Source organism: Protomyctophum parallelum (genome assembly GCF_964188405.1).
Source record: "Protomyctophum parallelum genome assembly, chromosome: 11".
In the NCBI taxonomy this organism is placed as follows: Eukaryota; Metazoa; Chordata; class Actinopteri; order Myctophiformes; family Myctophidae; genus Protomyctophum; species Protomyctophum parallelum.
Window position 1 is genome coordinate 39642209 of NC_139707.1, and position 17716 is coordinate 39659924.

The following is a 17716-nucleotide window of genomic DNA, read 5'->3' on the forward strand; positions in this document are numbered from 1 at the left end:
TATCGGTTTCCTAGCAACATATAGAGCAGAGGTTTTCAACTGGTTGTCCGTGGACCACTGGTGGTCCGTGAAGGTATTGCATATGTGTTCCCTGACCATTCATTTAGTAATGTAGGAAACTGAAGATTTGTTTTTATCGACCACTAGTTGGGGAATGACCTGGTGATGTATGATGACATGATCAATGTTGTCGGTGGTCAAGAACTTCCACAGAAAAGGGAGTTAGAATTTCAAGGCAAAGTCTACCATTATTGACTGTTTGAGACACCATTATGAGGAAATGTGCCCATATAATCATGCAAACATGTGTATGCTATGTATGAGTTTAATATGGAAGTTAAGAGAACAGAATAAGGGCAACCATGGGAAAGGAATAGTTCTCAATCTTTGTTGAGCTCCGGACCACTATAGCATATGTCAGTTAAATAATGGCTGCTAAGGTCTTGATTTAATTAACCTTAAATTAATTTAACAAAATAAACAAAGCCCTTAACAGTCAATATTTCAAGCTTTCCCCCCAGCCAAAAGTGGTCCCGAGGTTGATTCTCATTGCCAGTTAATATGTCATTATGCTACTTTTGCCAGTACTTTGGCAAAAAGGGTATATAAATCTGGGTCTAAAAGTATTGAGACTGTCGCGTGTGCGCGTACACACACACACACACACACACACACACACACACACACACACACACACACACACACACACACACACACTCACATGATTAAAAACATGTGAGTACAACATCTTAAAGAGGAGAGGAGGAGGATTTCATGCCATTAATCATCCTCAGTAAATCTGACTGGGCTTCTTATGAATAAAATAAAATCCACTTCGTTTTTCTGACTGTGTGGTGGAATACACAGAGGTGGCATGATTTGGGCTATAATGCAGGAAACAAAAAAATAACCAAAATGTCTCGCATCTCTTAATAGGAGACACTTCATTGGAACCGCGACTGCCTGGAAAAGAGAATTAATGGTTCTGAATAGCAGCTTGGGGTTGTGAGGATTTTCAGCAATAAAATGTGAAGTACTTTCTTCTTTTAGTCAGACGCAGAACACACACACACACACACACACACACACACACACACACACACACACACACAAACACCCTTTGTTTGTTTGTGTGCTGGATGAAGGCGAATGGCGGGGCAGAGTGCAAGCTACGACTCTGACTAACGCTCTGCGGCTGCTTGCTTCTGGAGGAGTCAGATTTGACTTTGCAGAGAAAACTGACCACAGTGCTGTGCATCATCGGACATCAGGTGGTTCTCCACCATACTAGCAGTGGCACACTGATGGAAGAGGCTATAGTTGGATAGAGTGGAACGATCACAGTGACATTATCTCTAAAAATGATGTCCAGCCATTGAGATCAAAGTATTTTTGATCCCTCTCTCTGTCTCTATTTTGAGCCGTCCGTCCTCCTGACCTTTTGAGTGTCTAACCCTGTGTCAATCAATACTGTATGTGGTACAGCTGGCCCAGTAAGAGCTCTAGTGGAGGCCATGCGTCAGTCAGTCGGTCAGTCACGACGGTCAGTCAGTTACCACTTCACTTCACAGCAGTGTAGGAGCCGCCAGGCAGCCCTGCCCGCTCTGCTCATATCAGGACTACAGGCCACATTAGGACACAGGCATGTGTGTGTGTGTGTGTGTGTGTGTGTGTGTGTGTGTGTGTGTGTGTGTGTCTGTGTGTGCGCGTGTGCGTGCGTGCATGCATGCGCACGCGCACGCATGCATAAGAGATCGCTTCAACAGTGAGAAGACTTGCAGGGAGAGAAGCTGCCAGATTTGCAGTTGCCCTCGTAACACTGGGAGCCTGGGACTGCAGATGTAGGGCTTTCAGCACCACTTTCACACTGAGAGAAGGAAGGAGAGGGAGCAGAGAGGAGAGAGAGAGAGAGAGAGAGAGAGAGAGACACACACAGAGAGGAGGATATAGCCCAGCCCCGGTCCGTGAAGGAACAATGGCACCTATTGTCAAGCCTCACTTCCATTCACAAGGCAGACACAGCCAGCCTCCAAAGCAGTATCTGCCCCATCCATCTGCATGCAGAGGCTGACATTGCCCTCCACTCCACCCACCCAAACACATACAGGCTGGGGGTGAGACTGGGAGAGCCAGCAAAACAGAGCATGGATGGAGCCTCGGTGGTTTAGATAACTTGTGTCTTCTGCGTTTGTGTGTGTGTGTGTGTGTGTGTTGATTTGTGTTCTGCTGGCTGCACATCTCTGACACACGCAGTCTCCTGGGTGAGTGTGAGTTTTTCGTCTTTTTCTCATCTCCATTTTTTGCTGTCTTTAGGAGAAGAGTATTTTGTCACAAGATGCTGTAAGCTAATTTGAAGTCAGACAGCCCACTCCCCCCCCCCCCCCCCCTCCTGTGTGTGTGCGTGTGCGTGCGCACGTCTCTTGTTCTTTTCCCCCGACATGTTTAATGAGGTGCTTTAGTCGAGCACATTTGTTGTTGTTCACATTTCACTAGTTCCGTAAGCGGCTCAGTTCCTTCCTAGTTAGCGGAGGCAGGTGGTGTATAGGTTGTGTAGTTGTCCTTGAGGAAACCCACAGCTATAAAAAGGAAGGGAGCACATCACAACTCTGAGCTATCCTCTCTTCTGCTCAAAACGTAAAGGCCTTCTCGTTTTGCGCAACGGTGTAATTAGTTCTCCTAAGCCGTGCACTCGTGTGCCTGTGTGATGTCGGGTTATAGACGGTCACAGTGTGTGTGTGTTGTGGTTCCCATATCATACCCCCTATACTTAGTAAACTAATACTTATAGTTCGGCTGGGATAGGCTCTGGTACTTGGTCCTCTTTTTGTCTCGCAAACGTCGCACCGCCGAAAATAGCTACATCTAACACGTCGCCATTGCGCCACGTAGTGAGCTTTTAGATCTGAAATTGTCGTGGAGTTCCCCCCCCACCCAACACCCCACCCAAAATAGGGATGCCAGGTTTCTGTAATGGTTTAACCCTTTTCTGGGTGTCTGTGTTCCACATGGGTGGGGGGGAGCACTGTATCTCTCTCTCTCTCAATGAGAGCTATTTGTTCAGCCCCGCCTTCCCCATGCTCTCCATTATACATCTGTGTTTAGAGAAATGCACACATGCATAAAGCACACGGACTGTGTGTGTTCTTACCCAGTGGATGTCCTCGGGCTCACACACGGTGAAATCTGAACCGATTTCCTATCTGTTATCTCTCCACATTATTGTGTCATCAACCGCGCTTTTAAACGTCATCGAGCAGCACGGGATGCTGGATGCTCGAAAATCTGCTATGTTTTCCTTGAAATGAAACACTGGGATTTCAATTTACAATTCCTATTTACAATTCAGGCATTTAGCAAAAGGCTCTCATCCTGGAGAGTGTGATTAACCCATTTTGACCTGAGATCAGATTCTAAAAATATCTTCTACATCCTGACAGTTTTCTGAAAAAGCCATGTTTCTATGTCAGTCGTTCTTTGATTTTTCAAAAATAGCAGACCTACAAGCTCATAGCGCGACACTCGGTGGCGCGCTATGAGCTTGTAGATCTGTTATTTTTCAATAGCGCTAAAGCATAACATAATGCAAACACCAAAGGGGTTCCGGCCGGGTTAAAGCTAGCAAATGTCTAAACGTCACACTCAAACATCTAAGCATGAAACATCACTGAATGTGACAAACTGACATTCAGTAGATCCTGTGATCTTTTGTGGCCAGATGTAATACTCTGGGATCTAGTAGGACTATAGTAAATAATAAATAAAGTAAAAAATTAAATCACCATAATATGTTATGTAAAAAGACTTATTTAGCCCCATGTTCGAATGCCCCCGCCCCCCCTGTCAAAAACGGCTAAAATACCTTAAACGAAAGAAAGCAGCAAATGAAAAAAGAATTAACACCCATCTTTTACTTGCTCTAATAACAACCGGCTAAAACATGAACCTTGGTTGAAAAAACAAAAAGTAAGTTGTCCTTTAATATAGAAAATAAACATGTAATGTTCTGTCACAGTTGTTAATGTTGTGTTTATCATTGCTCACATGTCTTTGGGACAGTGTTGCCCTGATCACAGGGAAAGCGGAAGATGTGTGGTGTCGAAATATCTCTTATACGAAAGTGTGTGTGTGTGTGTATGTGTGTGTGTGTGTGTGTGTGTGTGTTGTGTGCGCGCACACGTGCGCGCATACATTCACTCAGCATGTGTTCTGCTGGTCAGACAGTTGTCAGTCACATTCTGGATAAATCACCAGTTTAATACCACAGACAGTCGTATGATTCAAGTCACATCCTTTCCTGTGTAGACTGCACAAAGGTGCTTATTCACACGTGTTGATATGCATTAGGCCACATCCACATTGTAAAATCCATCCATACATCCGTCCATTTGGGCCCCAAATATCAATTATTTAACTGGGGACCCCCCCATGGAAGCAAACTTTGCTGTGTGTGTATATACTGTAGAATGCAACTCTCAGCATACTGGGAAGTCCATTATGGACCCGACAAACAGGAATCCAAACACAGACGCGCACACAACAAACCAAGGCTGTGGAAGACGGGTCACAGTTTGAATATTTTTATTAGTCAGCTGGCTTTCTGTAAACAGAGGCCTTGAGTGGTCCTGTGAGTCAGGGCCGTTCTGTCTCTATAAAAGGCTGTTGTGTCTCCCATCAGGGAGCTAAACGAACAAGAGCCCTTTATTATCATTTCAGCCTGAGACTGTGTGCATCTAAGTCCGGCAGCAGATTCTGGGCTCACTCACTGTTACAATTACAAATACTAATAAATAATTCCTCAATTCCTCGCACATACCCGCTACACATGCGCCGCTGACACATCCTCCCATAATAGTGTGGCCGAGACTGTTTTGTCCGTCCGTCCTTCGGTCCGTCCGTCCGTCCGTCTGTGTATACAGTTAATCTTCGGCAGCAAACTGTGGACACACACACACACACACTCCCTGGAGGTCAGAATCCTTCATATCGGCCCACAAAACACATGTTTTTATTATTATTACTCCTACAGATTTTGTCCAAACATCACGCAAATCGGTACACATTATCTAGTATAATGTCATCATCCGACATCCACCCACTGCCAGCTTTGCTTCGTTGTTCCATAATAGCTTTTAAGTAGTCACAGAATCTTTATCTCCACTATGGTCGATCCCGCGATCACGGAGCGCTTTACACGTCTGCCTTTTATACAGTAGCACCACCAGGACTCAGGATCGTTGTTCACTTCTCCACTATTTGATTGATTGATTGATTGATTGATTGTCTGTCTGTGTCTTAATTTTTTGTCTTTTCAGCTGTATGACAAAATCAACACCAAGTCCTCCCCTAATATCAGAAACCCCCGCAGTGATGCAGTACAGAGAGCCAAAGAGGTGAGCACGCACGCACACACACACACACACACACACACACACACACACACACGCACACACTCTTGACAGTTATCTCACGGATAACTCGCAAACATCCACAGCATTGTATTCTACTTCTCCCCGGTCATATCGGTAAGTCTCTTTTTAATGATGAGCCGATGATGTTGTTGGCAGATTTACTCCCCTGTCTTCTCTTGAGCACCTCCTACCTAACCTATAACTACGTCACACTGTTCTGTCTCTGTTCACCTCGAAGATCAGCCTATATTAACCCACTCTGTCCACTTGTTGATCACTAAAACCTTCTAACTCTTCACTAGTGGAACACCTATAGCGTTGTTGCACTGCTTGTCTCTCCGGGGGTAAGTTGGGATAATGTGTTGGATCTAAGGCTTTCCGAGCTGTCACGTGAATAACCACAGACACTGATTTTTGGTGCCTTGCATTTCCATGGTGGGAGGGTTTCAAAATGGCATGCTGCTTTACGCCGGTTTTCGGTCCAGGAAACCCATTCAGAAGTCATTTTATTGGTTTGTGAGAAGCGCAGACGCCACTGGTGGAAACCGACCGTTTTCCCCTGCATTTCAGAGAAGTTGACAACGTTGGAGCTGAAAGTCAGAGAGTTGAGGTTTTGATAGACTTTTTTGTGTTTTTGGACGGGTACTTCATAAAGTAGTGGGTCTGGGGACCCCCAAGGGGACCTCAGCAAATATACTGTATCATCAAAATAAGTTTCACCACTTTAACTATATTTAATTATAACACACACATTTCTTTTAACACAATTTTCTCCATAAGAGAGTGTGAGATTGTGCTTGTGTTCGTTTCTCTGTATCCCCATTGGCTGGCACATGGCACGCTAGTCTTTATTGGAAGATGCACAATACGTCGTAGTAAAAAGTCCATAGACTTGTTAATAGTTATTGGTTCAATATACTCACAAACACTTATTGAACAAATAAAAAATAGCATATCCAACTTGTAGATATTCTATTTTTGCTACTTTTGTGTGACACCATAGTAATAGTATGACGAAGTAGGGCATTCAGGTTTAGGGGGAAAAAAAAGAAAAGGCAATATGTATTCACACACACACGCACACGCGCGCATACACACACACACACACACACACACACACACACACACACACACAATACCCATGGGTGTATTTGTGAGCTATATAGTGTGATGTAGATGTTTTCCACTCTCACACAGGACTCCCATTGTGGAGTCCAGGATTTGACACCATTAAAACGTATACGCACCGTTAGATTAGAGACGCGTGTATTTACCACACAGTGCGCTACGCACACACACTAATACAGGGAGGAAGCAGGCGGAGAACAGCAGAGGAATGGTGTCAAAGAATTGCTATAGTTGTTGTGGTGTGTGTGTGTGTGTGTGTGTGTGGGTGTGTGCGCACGCACGCACGTGTACGTGTGTGCGTACATCCATGCATGTGCTTCGATGCACACTCGTATGTTTGTACATGTGTGTGAGTGCGCGAAGCGAGTGCCCCCCCCCCCCCAGCTTATATTATGTTTACATTTGTGAGCTTTGTCGGGGGAGCAATTAAAGAAGTCTGAATAGGGAGGTCTGCTGCCTGTCTTTAAATCCCAGCTGTGTTAATACTGGGAAAGCTATACGAGAGGGTGCCCATGCTTTGTTTTATGTGGCTTTGGTTCGTGTCAAATAGGGCCTGGCTAATTAATGCCGCTCTAGAACGCCGTGTCAGAGGAGAGTCTCCGCCTTGGTATTAGAGCAGAGACTCACATTTTCCACCCCGAAGCAGTCTGGAGGGATTATGGATGGGACCCTGCGCTAGATGTGGTAACGTTACGGCTTTATATGTGGGGTGTTGGGGTAGAGTTCTAGTCAAAGACAGACTTGTCTTTTATTACGTTGTCCTTTCTTTGCTCAGAACTGAGCTTCACTTTCACTTAAGCACTACAAACACGCTCCTAAGCTTTCTTCTTCTAGGCGATGCAGTGCTGCCGCTTCACAACGGGCGAACACTTCTTTCATCTATTCTCGCTTTTCTGTAGGGGGCTTTTCCTTCTTCTTCCACTGCTTTGCTCCTGCGTACTGATCCCCCCTCCGGCTGAAACCGAAATGCTTTGAGCCAATCCACACTGTGGCCTTCTGGGAGTTTTCTCTGACCCAGTGGAGCAGGGGGTGAGCTGTTTCAAGGATAACTAACAAGGGTTCTTCTTGTTCTAACCATGAACTTTAGATGTTAGAACTATAGATACTAACCTCTCCCCACACATCATGGGTTATTTATTTTTTACTCTCCCCCTGACCTCTGTCCTCTCTTGACCTTGACCTTTCAACCTTTCGACCCTTGAGTTCTCTTAACCAGGACAGTTCAGCGACATGTGTAACCCCTTCTTCCTGTGTCTTCCTCCGGCAAGATTTCCTCCCAAGACGGAGCAAGTGGCGCTTTGAAACATCTGGAATGTGTAAGCCCCCCGAGACCTGTTCACACGTTCACACCTCTCTGTACCACCCTCACAACACCAACAACAAACAGAACCAAAGACAAACAAACAGATGCCTCGGCTCGTTATGCATACTGGTATCACCTGAGCTCTTTGAGCTCATCTGAGATCCGTTTTTGTCACTGGATCTCTAACCTGGATGGAACGGAATCATTTCTGGAGATCCGGAGGATTTTCAACTGCATGCGTTATTAGTGGGGTCAACTGTGTGTGTGTGTGTGTGTGTGTGTGTGTGTGTGTGTGTGTGTGTGTGTGTGTGTGTGTGAGGGTGAGGGTGTGTGTGTGTGTGTGTGTGTGTGTGTGAACCAATCAGAAGATAGTGCCTCCCTGTTGATAGGCTGGTCAGTGCTGGCTCTTTCTGTGAGATGAGTGGATGAGACCAATCGCAAGTTACAGATACGGAATGGCATTCCTGTGACCAAATACACACATACATAGCATTCATAACATTTGTGGACAAGCCAAACCAAATCTACATCTATCATGACACAGGAACAAGTCCTGTCGTCTATTATAACAGTATGTTTTGACAGCGGGCGAAGTGCATTATTTGTCTATGGGACCCGGCGACTACCGCCGATAGCAGGCCAACGGCCCATAGTCGAAAAGTGGGCGGAGGAACGTCGCCCGAAAAGATACAAATAATTCATCTTTTTGGGCCGATTAGGCGATGTGTCGGCCGATGCACAGTTCTACTGCATAACCCGTGTTCCCCCGCTAATTAATTCAACGTTCTTTTAATAATTAAAAAGAAAGAGCAGATTTGTCGCGGACCTGGTGACGAGGCCGTCGCGTTATGATGACGAAACCGGAAATCTGGGCCGCAAGGGCTTCTGGGAAAATGAGTTCAACGCAAGTGGACGGTGGTTTTGGACTCAGTTTTCCAGTTTCCACCACTGTGCTGAAGAGGTGATCTTTAAGACTGCGGCGGAAAATGGGGGAGTGAGTCTGCAGTTCTGAGTGAGAGAGAGAGGGGGGGGGGGGGGGGGGGGGAGTTTATTCCACAGCTTGGGGGAACCAGGAGGGAGAAGAGAACGTCCTGACCAGATTATTTTAGGGTAAGGTGACGAACAGGCTTTGTGTTTTGTCTGCTGTATAAGTGAGGTAAGGGGGTTGCCATGGCCTTCGTTATCCTTATTGGGTCGTCACCAGCGCGTTGTACTGCGCGTCATGGGCAACAACAACAACTGTATAGGCCTGGGACGGAAAAAGGAGAGACATTTGACATGTTGGGTTGGTTGAAGACCAGGCGTTGCCTCTGCATTCTGGTTCATTAGGGGTTTAAGTGAGCATGCTGGCTGGGAGACCAGAAAGTCTTAACTCTGACAATATCACAGTGTATGCGCGCACGCACGTACGCGCGCACACACACACGCACACGCACACACCTCTCACCTCTACAATGCCACATTCAGCAGCCCGGCGCAACATAACTTGAAATGACGTACATGACCAAATCAACTCGCGTCAAAAGGGAAGGGGGGGAGGTGCTTGCACTTGACCATGCAGATTCTCGATTGGCTGAACGGTATATCCACGTTGGTCTCTAATAATCGACTGTGTTGACGTGGGAGGTGGGATTTAAGGGAAGGCTTCCGAGAGACCCCGAGGGGGTCGGCTCTCAGTCAGTATGCAGTTTCCCCCCAACTCTCCAGTCTACAAGGTGTGTGTGTGTGTGTGTGTGTGTGTGTGTGTGTGTTTGCGTGTGTGCGTGTGCACGTGCGTGTGTGTGTATGCTTTGCCTTTGACGTGTGTTTTGTCTGTGTGCTTCTTCAGGTACTGGAAGAGATCTCCTGCTATCCAGAGAACCACGACGCTAAAGAACTCAGACGGATACTAACCCAGCCTCATTTCATGGTAGGTCAAGGAGCCCTCCCTCCTCCCCCCCCCCCCCCCCTCCCCCCTCCTACACACACACATGCACCACGCACACGTATAATCCAAGGCCGTCATGTTGCCACAGGGTGCAGTAGGCCCCCCTAAGCAATGTTCAGGGCTGCTGACGAAGGACATTCTTGGCCAGACTCGGCCCAGACAGAATCCAAACACTTCCATTAAGCACACACCGCTGGCCGCAGTAATCACTCTGCAGCTGATACTATACCTGTGCTCTCTCTCTCTCGTTCCTCGATGCTCTGTCTGGGGAAAGGAGAGAGTGAGCAAGGAGGAGAAAAAGATGGGCTGGTGGTGGTGAGAACAGGGACATGAACTCAACAAGACGAGGAGGGTGTCTACCGTTTTTTTTTTAGTTTTTTTTTTAAGGTTTTATTTCTGTCAGAAAGCACCCCATTTGGGAGGCTTGCAGGGTGACATAGCGGAACACTCTGCCAACAAACACTGCAGCGCTCGCTCCCCTTGAGGAAGACTTCTCTCCAGAGCCTCATAAGCTGGGTGAGGAAGGAAGTCTAGACTGTGTGTGTGTGTGTGTGTGTGTGTGTGTGTGTGTGTGTGTGTGTGTGTGTGTGTGTGTGTGCGCGCGCGCGTGCGTGCGTGTGTGTGTGGACGTCCTTTTTTCCATGTTGCAGCAGGCAGCGGAAGCTTCTTGACACTATATAACAGGAAATGCTCACAAGGAAAAACCATAATATGCGAGTTTACCGCTTAACTCACTCACTCCACTTTGCTTGCCTTGCAATGTTCAGCACCCCCCCCCCCCCACCTCCTCCCTTTTTTTAAGCATGTAATTCTGTAAAAAACCAACAGTGAATGAATTGTTCCGTTGCCGTTCTCTCTCAAAATGTAAATTTGGGTGTGTGTCTCACTTTCACTATGGGGAACGCTCCCTTCATTAGCCTCACACAGAGGGAGCGTTCCCCACTGTTATCAGAGAGACCCGCTGGTGACGAGAGTAACCCAAGTTGCTGCAGAGCTTTGGATGAGTCATCGTCCATCGGGGAGCCACAGTGCTAAAAAAAAAAGTAGGAGAGTATGGGACCGAGATCAAAAACCCAAGATACGAGGAGTTTGGAAGGATCAGAGAAGGCTCTAATAAAGCAGGGAGGACAGGAGAGATGATGTGGAGAGGGATTGACAGTGTAGCGGGGGGGGGGGGGGGGGGGGGGTCAGGGTCAGTCATGTGTGTCTGAGGTAATGTGCTGTGCCGGGTCAGGGGTGTCTGGCTCCCTCGTACCCTGGATAGAAGGAAGAAGAAAGAAAGGACGGAGGGAGGAATGGAGGTGCCGTCGTGTAGTAGACTACTGCTTTCCAAGACACACACACTCGCACAAGGAAAGGAAAGTATGTCTGCGTTAGCTCTGTCTCCTGTAAGAGCTTACTGTGTGACTGTGTGTGTGCAACAGCAGCCGACCACTCCAGTGGACATGGTGAGGATTGTGTGTGCGTGCGCTGTACGTGCGCGTGTGTGCACGCTTGTGCGTGCGAGCACACATTTTCTTTTGTGTGCGCAGCATTTCATACTCTTCAGTTCAAATGAACAAATGTGTGTTGATCTACAATACATTTTCTCTATTGGTCTGTGTGTCCTGCTAATTCTTCGGAGGAGTTGTCCCAACGGTCCCATCTGCACTATGCATGTTGTTGGAAAGGCCTTTCAAATTGCAAACCGCAAAGCTACGTACAACGTAAAATCCTCAGTGTTAATGCATCCATTTGAAACGAAGCAGATGTACCCGTGAAGAGTCCATTTGGTTACATTTGCAGCACGCTCTCAGAGTTAAAATAGCGCGTCTTTGCTTTTCACACAAACCCACAAAGCCAAACCTAACCTCGTCTGAACAGTTTGATCATTGTTCGTCTCATTGTTCGAGTCTCACTGAGATTAGCATATCATTTCGGATACCTACGTTTTTTTTTAACGAGCCACCATTCGTGAGGCATATCGTGCAAGCTCTGTCGGTTATTATTTATTATTATCTGTGGCTTCTCTGAACCCGTCTTTCGCTTTTCTCGAGTTACTTTGCGTTTTTTTTCCTTCTCTCTCACACACTGACATATATATGCACCATGGAGGGATTAGTTAACCTCCTTAACCCTGTACTCATTAGGACACACACATATACATACCTCCTGTGTGAGGTTCACTCTGTGGGTGATGTGCTTTGACACGAGAGTTAGGGACGCTGCCACCGCCTTCATGTCTCTGCTTCTCTGATCCGCTCTGCGCGTGCGTGTGTGCGTGCGTGCGTGCAGTGTTTGTGTGAGACAACTCCAGTATGTGTGTCTGATAAACAGCATTCCGTGTGTGTGTGTGTGTGTATGTACAAGACACAGTGGAGAGTGGTTTGGTGGCAGTTGCGCTTTGATTGCTATTTCTGTGTGTCAGCGGAGTGAGCTTTGTGAGTGTGTGGGAGCGAGGGGGGGGGGGGGGGGATCAGCAGGCCCCCACTGTGTTAAAGCACTGCCGCAAAAGGCTGATTAAGGGGACGGGGGGAAAAAAAGTTGTTCTGCTTTAGAGGAACGGCACAAAGCAATCCAAACTGTCAACTGAAACCCCCGCATTTTGATGCTGTGGAATGTAAAGTCCACACTGTGTGTGTGTGTGTGTGTGTGTGTGTGTGTGTGTGTGTGTGTGTGTGTGTGTGTGTGTGTGTGTGTGTGTGTGTGTGTGTGTGTGTGTGTGTGTGTGTGTGTGTGTGTGTGTGTGTGTGTGTGTGTGTGTGTGTGTGTGTGTGTGTGTGTGTGTGTGTGTGTGTGTATGTGGTTGCAGCCACTATAAAGGACTGTACATTGCCAGACATGACCGTCTGGTGGACCTGGTCTCAGACAAGATCAGAGGAGTACAGGACAGGACAACAAGAATGTATAAACACAGCACTGTAAAAATAGACTGGTTTGATCACAATGACACGCATGTCAATTCACTACAAGATATTCCAAATACCCCAGATATTGTGTTCATCAATGAAATTAGAAAAACTGTCACTATATTTCAAATAGGCTGCCCATTTGATTTGTATATGGACACTTGTTTTACATCCAAACTTATGAAATATCAGCTTCTGGTGGAACGTATTATGGCCTTGGGATATAACTGTCAACTTATTGTCCTTGTATTTGGAAGTCTGGGCCATGTCCATAAACTTGTGCTCGGGGGTCTGCAATTGGGTGGATTGCAAAAGACAAATGCAAAAAAGCTGGCTAAATACTGTTCTGTCTCAGCTACTATGGGCAGTCTGTCTGTCTGGAGAAGGCGTTGTTTCATTTATCCCTAGGTGGCTTAAAAAACCCAAAACAAACATCCTGTCTAGTAATAGTATGTCAACAATGCTATATATATTATTTATTTTTCTTCTTTTCCCTCTGTGTGTCAAGCATGTGCAGCAGCTATATCTGGTTGGACCATATAATGTATAACCTAATTCTGATCAGTGTTTGGGTCTATTGTATTACGCCTCTTGTGCAGATCCAAATAAAATAATTCAAATGTGTGTGTGTGTGTGTGTGTGTGTGTGTGTGTGTGTGTGTGTGTGTGTGTGTGTGTGTGTGTGTGTGTGTGTGTGTGTGTGTGTGTGTGTGTGTGTGCGTGTGCGTGTGCGTGTTGTGTGTTGTGTGTGTGTGTGCGTGCGTGCGTGCGCAGGCCTTGCTGCAGACCCACGACGTGGTGGCCCATGAGGTGTACAGCGACGAGGCCCTGCGGGTCACCCCGCCGCCCACCTCCCCCTACCTGAACGGAGACTCCCCCGAGAGCGCCAACGGAGGAGACATGGACCTGGAGAACGTCACCAGAGTCCGCCTGGTCCAGTTCCAGAAGAACACGGACGAACCCATGGTACGCGCACACAGTACCCCACACACAGTACCACACACACACACACAGTACCACACACACACGCACACATGCACGCACGCACACACACACGTAGAGTGACACAGACATCAACATGGAGATGATACAGCAGATTTTTTGTCTGCACCTATATGTAACCAAGGCCTCTAATTGTGTGTGTGTGTGTGTGTGTGTGCACGCGAGCAGGGCATTACGCTGAAGATGAACGATCTGAACCACTGCATCGTGGCGAGGATAATGCACGGAGGGATGATCCACAGACAAGGTATACACTCCTCCTAGCGTTAGAGTTTTATACCCTGAATGCATGCATGTCATCCTTTCATTTCAAGGGTTATGCATTAGGCCACACGGACGGACGCGCATTTTACAAATCCTTCAACTAAGAGAGCGTACGTACGCTCTCTGAGTCACAAGAGGGTCCCTGAAACATCCTCAAGGACCCCCACATCCGGGCCTAGTGGTCCAGGCACATCATGCCACATATATAGGCTTTGGCCTGACAGCGCGTTGCACGTTCGAGTCCCGTTCACGACGACTAGGGTTGTCCCCGATCGGATCGGGTGATCGGAAATCTTATCTCGGAAATATTATAGCCACGTCATGATATTGGACTGGACATTGTCTGTGATTTGGGATATTGTGCCATTGTGATTATGGCATGAACGTGTTCTATAAAATATTAATATCGGATCGGGAAAAATCGGTATCGGTAGATGCTCAAAATCAAATGATCGGAATGGGATCGGGAGCAAAGAAACGTGATCGGGACATCCCTAGTGACGACCTTTGCTGCATGTCTCTCCCCTTCTCTCTCTCCCTCTTTCCTGTCAGTCATCACTTGATACTATCAATAAAAGCAGAAAAGCCAAAAACTAATCTTTAAAAAAGTGACCCACGCACCCACCTCAGTGGGGAAAAGAGTCATGGGGCCATATCTTGCCTTGCTCCTTATCCCTAAACTTCTTTGCCATTGTTTACTATTTTCTTTTTTTTTACTTTTTAAATATTTCAAATAGCCTATCTACAAGCTCACAACACGTCGATTTAGATCGGCTAGTTGAACTATTTTACAATATTTTTCTAAAATCGTAAAAAAATGGCAAATATGTTTACGGATAAGGGCAGTGTGTGATTTCATTAACTGGTCTTCAGGAGAACACGGGCCTTGTCGTCAGATGTCACACCTTTGACACACAGCTGATTCATGGCCACTGTAAAATGTGGACCCTCTGTAGGCACTCGGGTGACGCAGGGGTTTAAGTTCCTTCCCTCCGCCAACCGAAGCAGTGTGGGGAGGGTCATCTTTGTCGCTGCACCAGTAGCCTCGAAAAAACCCAGACGTTTTTATTTCCTGGGAGAAAATAAAAAGTCTGGGACCGAGTCCACTTCAATTCTGCTGATTTCTGATTGTCTGCACCTTTGTTAAATTGACACGCACACACGTACCAGAGCTACCAACCTGCACACATTTTGTGTACCAACCACGCAATTCTAGGCGTATAGACACCTAGAATTGCGTGGTTGGTACACAAAATGTGTGCAGGTTGGTAGCTCTGACGTACACTCTCTCTCTCTCTCTCTCTGTCGCTCCAATTTATTAGTCTCATGTCGCGCAGCTGCGTCTAGATTCTCCCGGCGGATCTTGCCGGGTGCTGCCTAATGCCATAGAAAGCATTAGGTGGACCCCAGGCTACTGCACCAGTACCAAGTTCAACCATTCTGACAACTGTGTGGGGAAAGTCAGAATGGTTGAACTTGGTCATAATAGGGCAGTAATGAAAGCACATGCCACCTCCGGTCATGGAAGCACCTGGCGCTTCTTTTCCCGTGCCAGTGAGGAGCTTCACCAGGAGTATGTGTGGAGGTCGGAACAGCGTATTCCTCACAGCTGGACAATTTTGGTTAGACATACCATTGGTCCGATATCTCAAACCCTCACCCTAACCCTAACCTCCCACGGGGCAGCACACCTAAACCTAACCTTAACCCTCTCCCAACCCTTAACGCACCTCTCACCAACCTTAATCCGGTCGTCTTGACGCACCCCTCACCAACCTTAATCCGGTCGTCTTAATGCACCCCTCACCAACCTTAATCCGGTCGTCTTAACGCACCCCTCACCAACCTTAATCCGGTCGTCTTAACGCACCCCTCACCAACCTTAATCCGGTCGTCTTGACGCACCCCTCACCAACCTTAATCCGGTCGTCTTAATGCACCCCTCACCAACCTTAATCCGGTCGTCTTAACGCACCCCTCACCAACCTTAATCTGGTCGTCTTAATGCACCCCTCACCAACCTTAATCCGGTCGTCTTAACGCACCCCTCACCAACCTTAATCCGGTCGTCTTAATGCACCCCTCACCAACCTTAATCCGGTCGTCTTAACGCACCCCTCACCAACCTTAATCCGGTCGTCTTAACGCACCCCTCACCAACCGTAAACGGGGTGCATACTTAGTTTAGACTAGTCATTGGTTAGACATGGGTTAGGTTTAGGTGTGCTGTCCCGTGGGAGGTTAGGTTTAGGGTGAGGGTTTGAGATAGGTTGTAGTTGTAGGACTAATGGCTGGTCTAACCAATGACTAGTCTAAACCAAAAAACTGTCTAAACTAAGTATGGCGCCCCCTTAATCCAGTCGGACCAATGCTATCATGTCTAACCAATGCCATGTCTAACAAAAAGGACGCCTCCCGCGTAGCGGCTAAATTGGGTCATCTTTTTGCAGGGTGATTCCACACAGTGTTCAGGGTTTGACGGCTCCTCCCTCTGATGTATTTGCTCCTGCTCCTCTTTGTTGTTCTCAGGAACGTTGCATGTGGGAGACGAGATCAGGGAAATCAACGGCATCAGCGTGGCCAATCAGACCGTCGAGCAGCTACAGAAGATGCTGGTCTGTTTGTGTGTGCGCGTGCGTGTGTGTGTGTGTGTGTGCGCGCGTGCGTGCGCGCGTGTGCGATTCTCAGTGTGACTGGAGAGATCACAGTGAATACATTCGATGCCGAATTGAAGATAAGGGCACCAACCGAGTCTTTCTTGTGTACTTTCTGTCCAATGCAGAGAGAGATGCGAGGCAGCATCACTTTCAAGATAGTGCCAAGCTACCGGACGCAGCAGGGCTCCTCGTGTGAGGTAACGACCCCACTTCCACTCTCACCCCCCCCCCTCCCGTCCCCCCGTTCTCCTCCCCCCTCCTCCTTGGCGTTGTTTTTTTCCCCCTACTCCACCCTGATCTGGTTACTAACTGCTCGCCCAGTTACTGAGCGCGTGCGTGTGTGTGTGTACTGTATGTGTGCCTAACCATGTATATTGTGTATTTGCGGATGGGAGAAAGCGTGCGCCTAGTGTGTGTGTGTGTGTGTGTGTGTGTGCGCGTGCGTTTTGTTTAGCGTGTGTTTTGCTGTGTTTTTTTTTGCTGGGGCTGGGTCAGACGTTCAGCACACCAATTTCACAACCAAGATACCGGACCCCCCTCTCCCTCCCGCTCGCCCATTCCTCTGGGTCAACACATGAGCCACTCCGCTCTGTGTGTACGCACACAAGAACATACATGTTATAACAGCACAGACATTATACAGTATATCGTCATTGTCGGGGCAGAAATCTTGTATCTCCATATCATCCTTTTTTACATGTTTTCATCAATGAATGACCTGTTTTATACTCGGCCACATTATGCAAGCTCACAACGCGTCACGTCACGACATCGACGTGGTCCGTCTATGGATTGGGGTTTCATAATAAAGATCTAACCAATGAAAAGTAACAGGAGATTAATGACATTAGAGCCATTGGAACACGCCGGGCGGTCATTCTTTCCATTTCCTGAAAATGTACTGTTTTGGATTATACAAGGTCTCTGCCAGACAGCGACAACATGAGAGCACGCATGACCCCCCCCCCACCCCCCCCCCACACACACACACACCGACACACGGGATTCCTGAGTGTGCGTGGAGGATGTTTTCGTCTCGTCTTCGTCTTAAGTGCTGTGAAAGCCTAGGGTTGTGCTCTCTCTGCACCCTGCAAGACAGAGATGATGTCTGTCTGTGTGGTGTTAAACTACTGCCCCCCT

The 17716-nt window shown here is 47.4% G+C and overlaps 1 protein-coding gene across 7 annotated transcripts in view; it reads left to right on the plus strand.

Moving 5' to 3' along the window:
* Window positions 1–17716, plus strand: part of caska (calcium/calmodulin-dependent serine protein kinase a) — a 134818-nt gene that overhangs the window by 101579 nt on the left and 15523 nt on the right. For 4 of the 7 annotated variants that reach the window (XM_083775894.1, XM_083775895.1, XM_083775897.1 and 1 more), the window contains exons 12-18: window positions 5313–5390; window positions 7805–7852; window positions 9668–9748; window positions 13428–13619; window positions 13824–13902; window positions 16449–16534; window positions 16702–16773. In XM_083775894.1, the coding sequence (XP_083632020.1) occupies window positions 5313–5390; window positions 7805–7852; window positions 9668–9748; window positions 13428–13619; window positions 13824–13902; window positions 16449–16534; window positions 16702–16773 (636 nt within the window). The remainder of the gene's footprint in view (window positions 1–5312; window positions 5391–7804; window positions 7853–9667; window positions 9749–13427; window positions 13620–13823; window positions 13903–16448; window positions 16535–16701; window positions 16774–17716) is intronic. The other 3 variants (XM_083775896.1, XM_083775898.1, XM_083775900.1) reach the window with 1 other exon arrangement.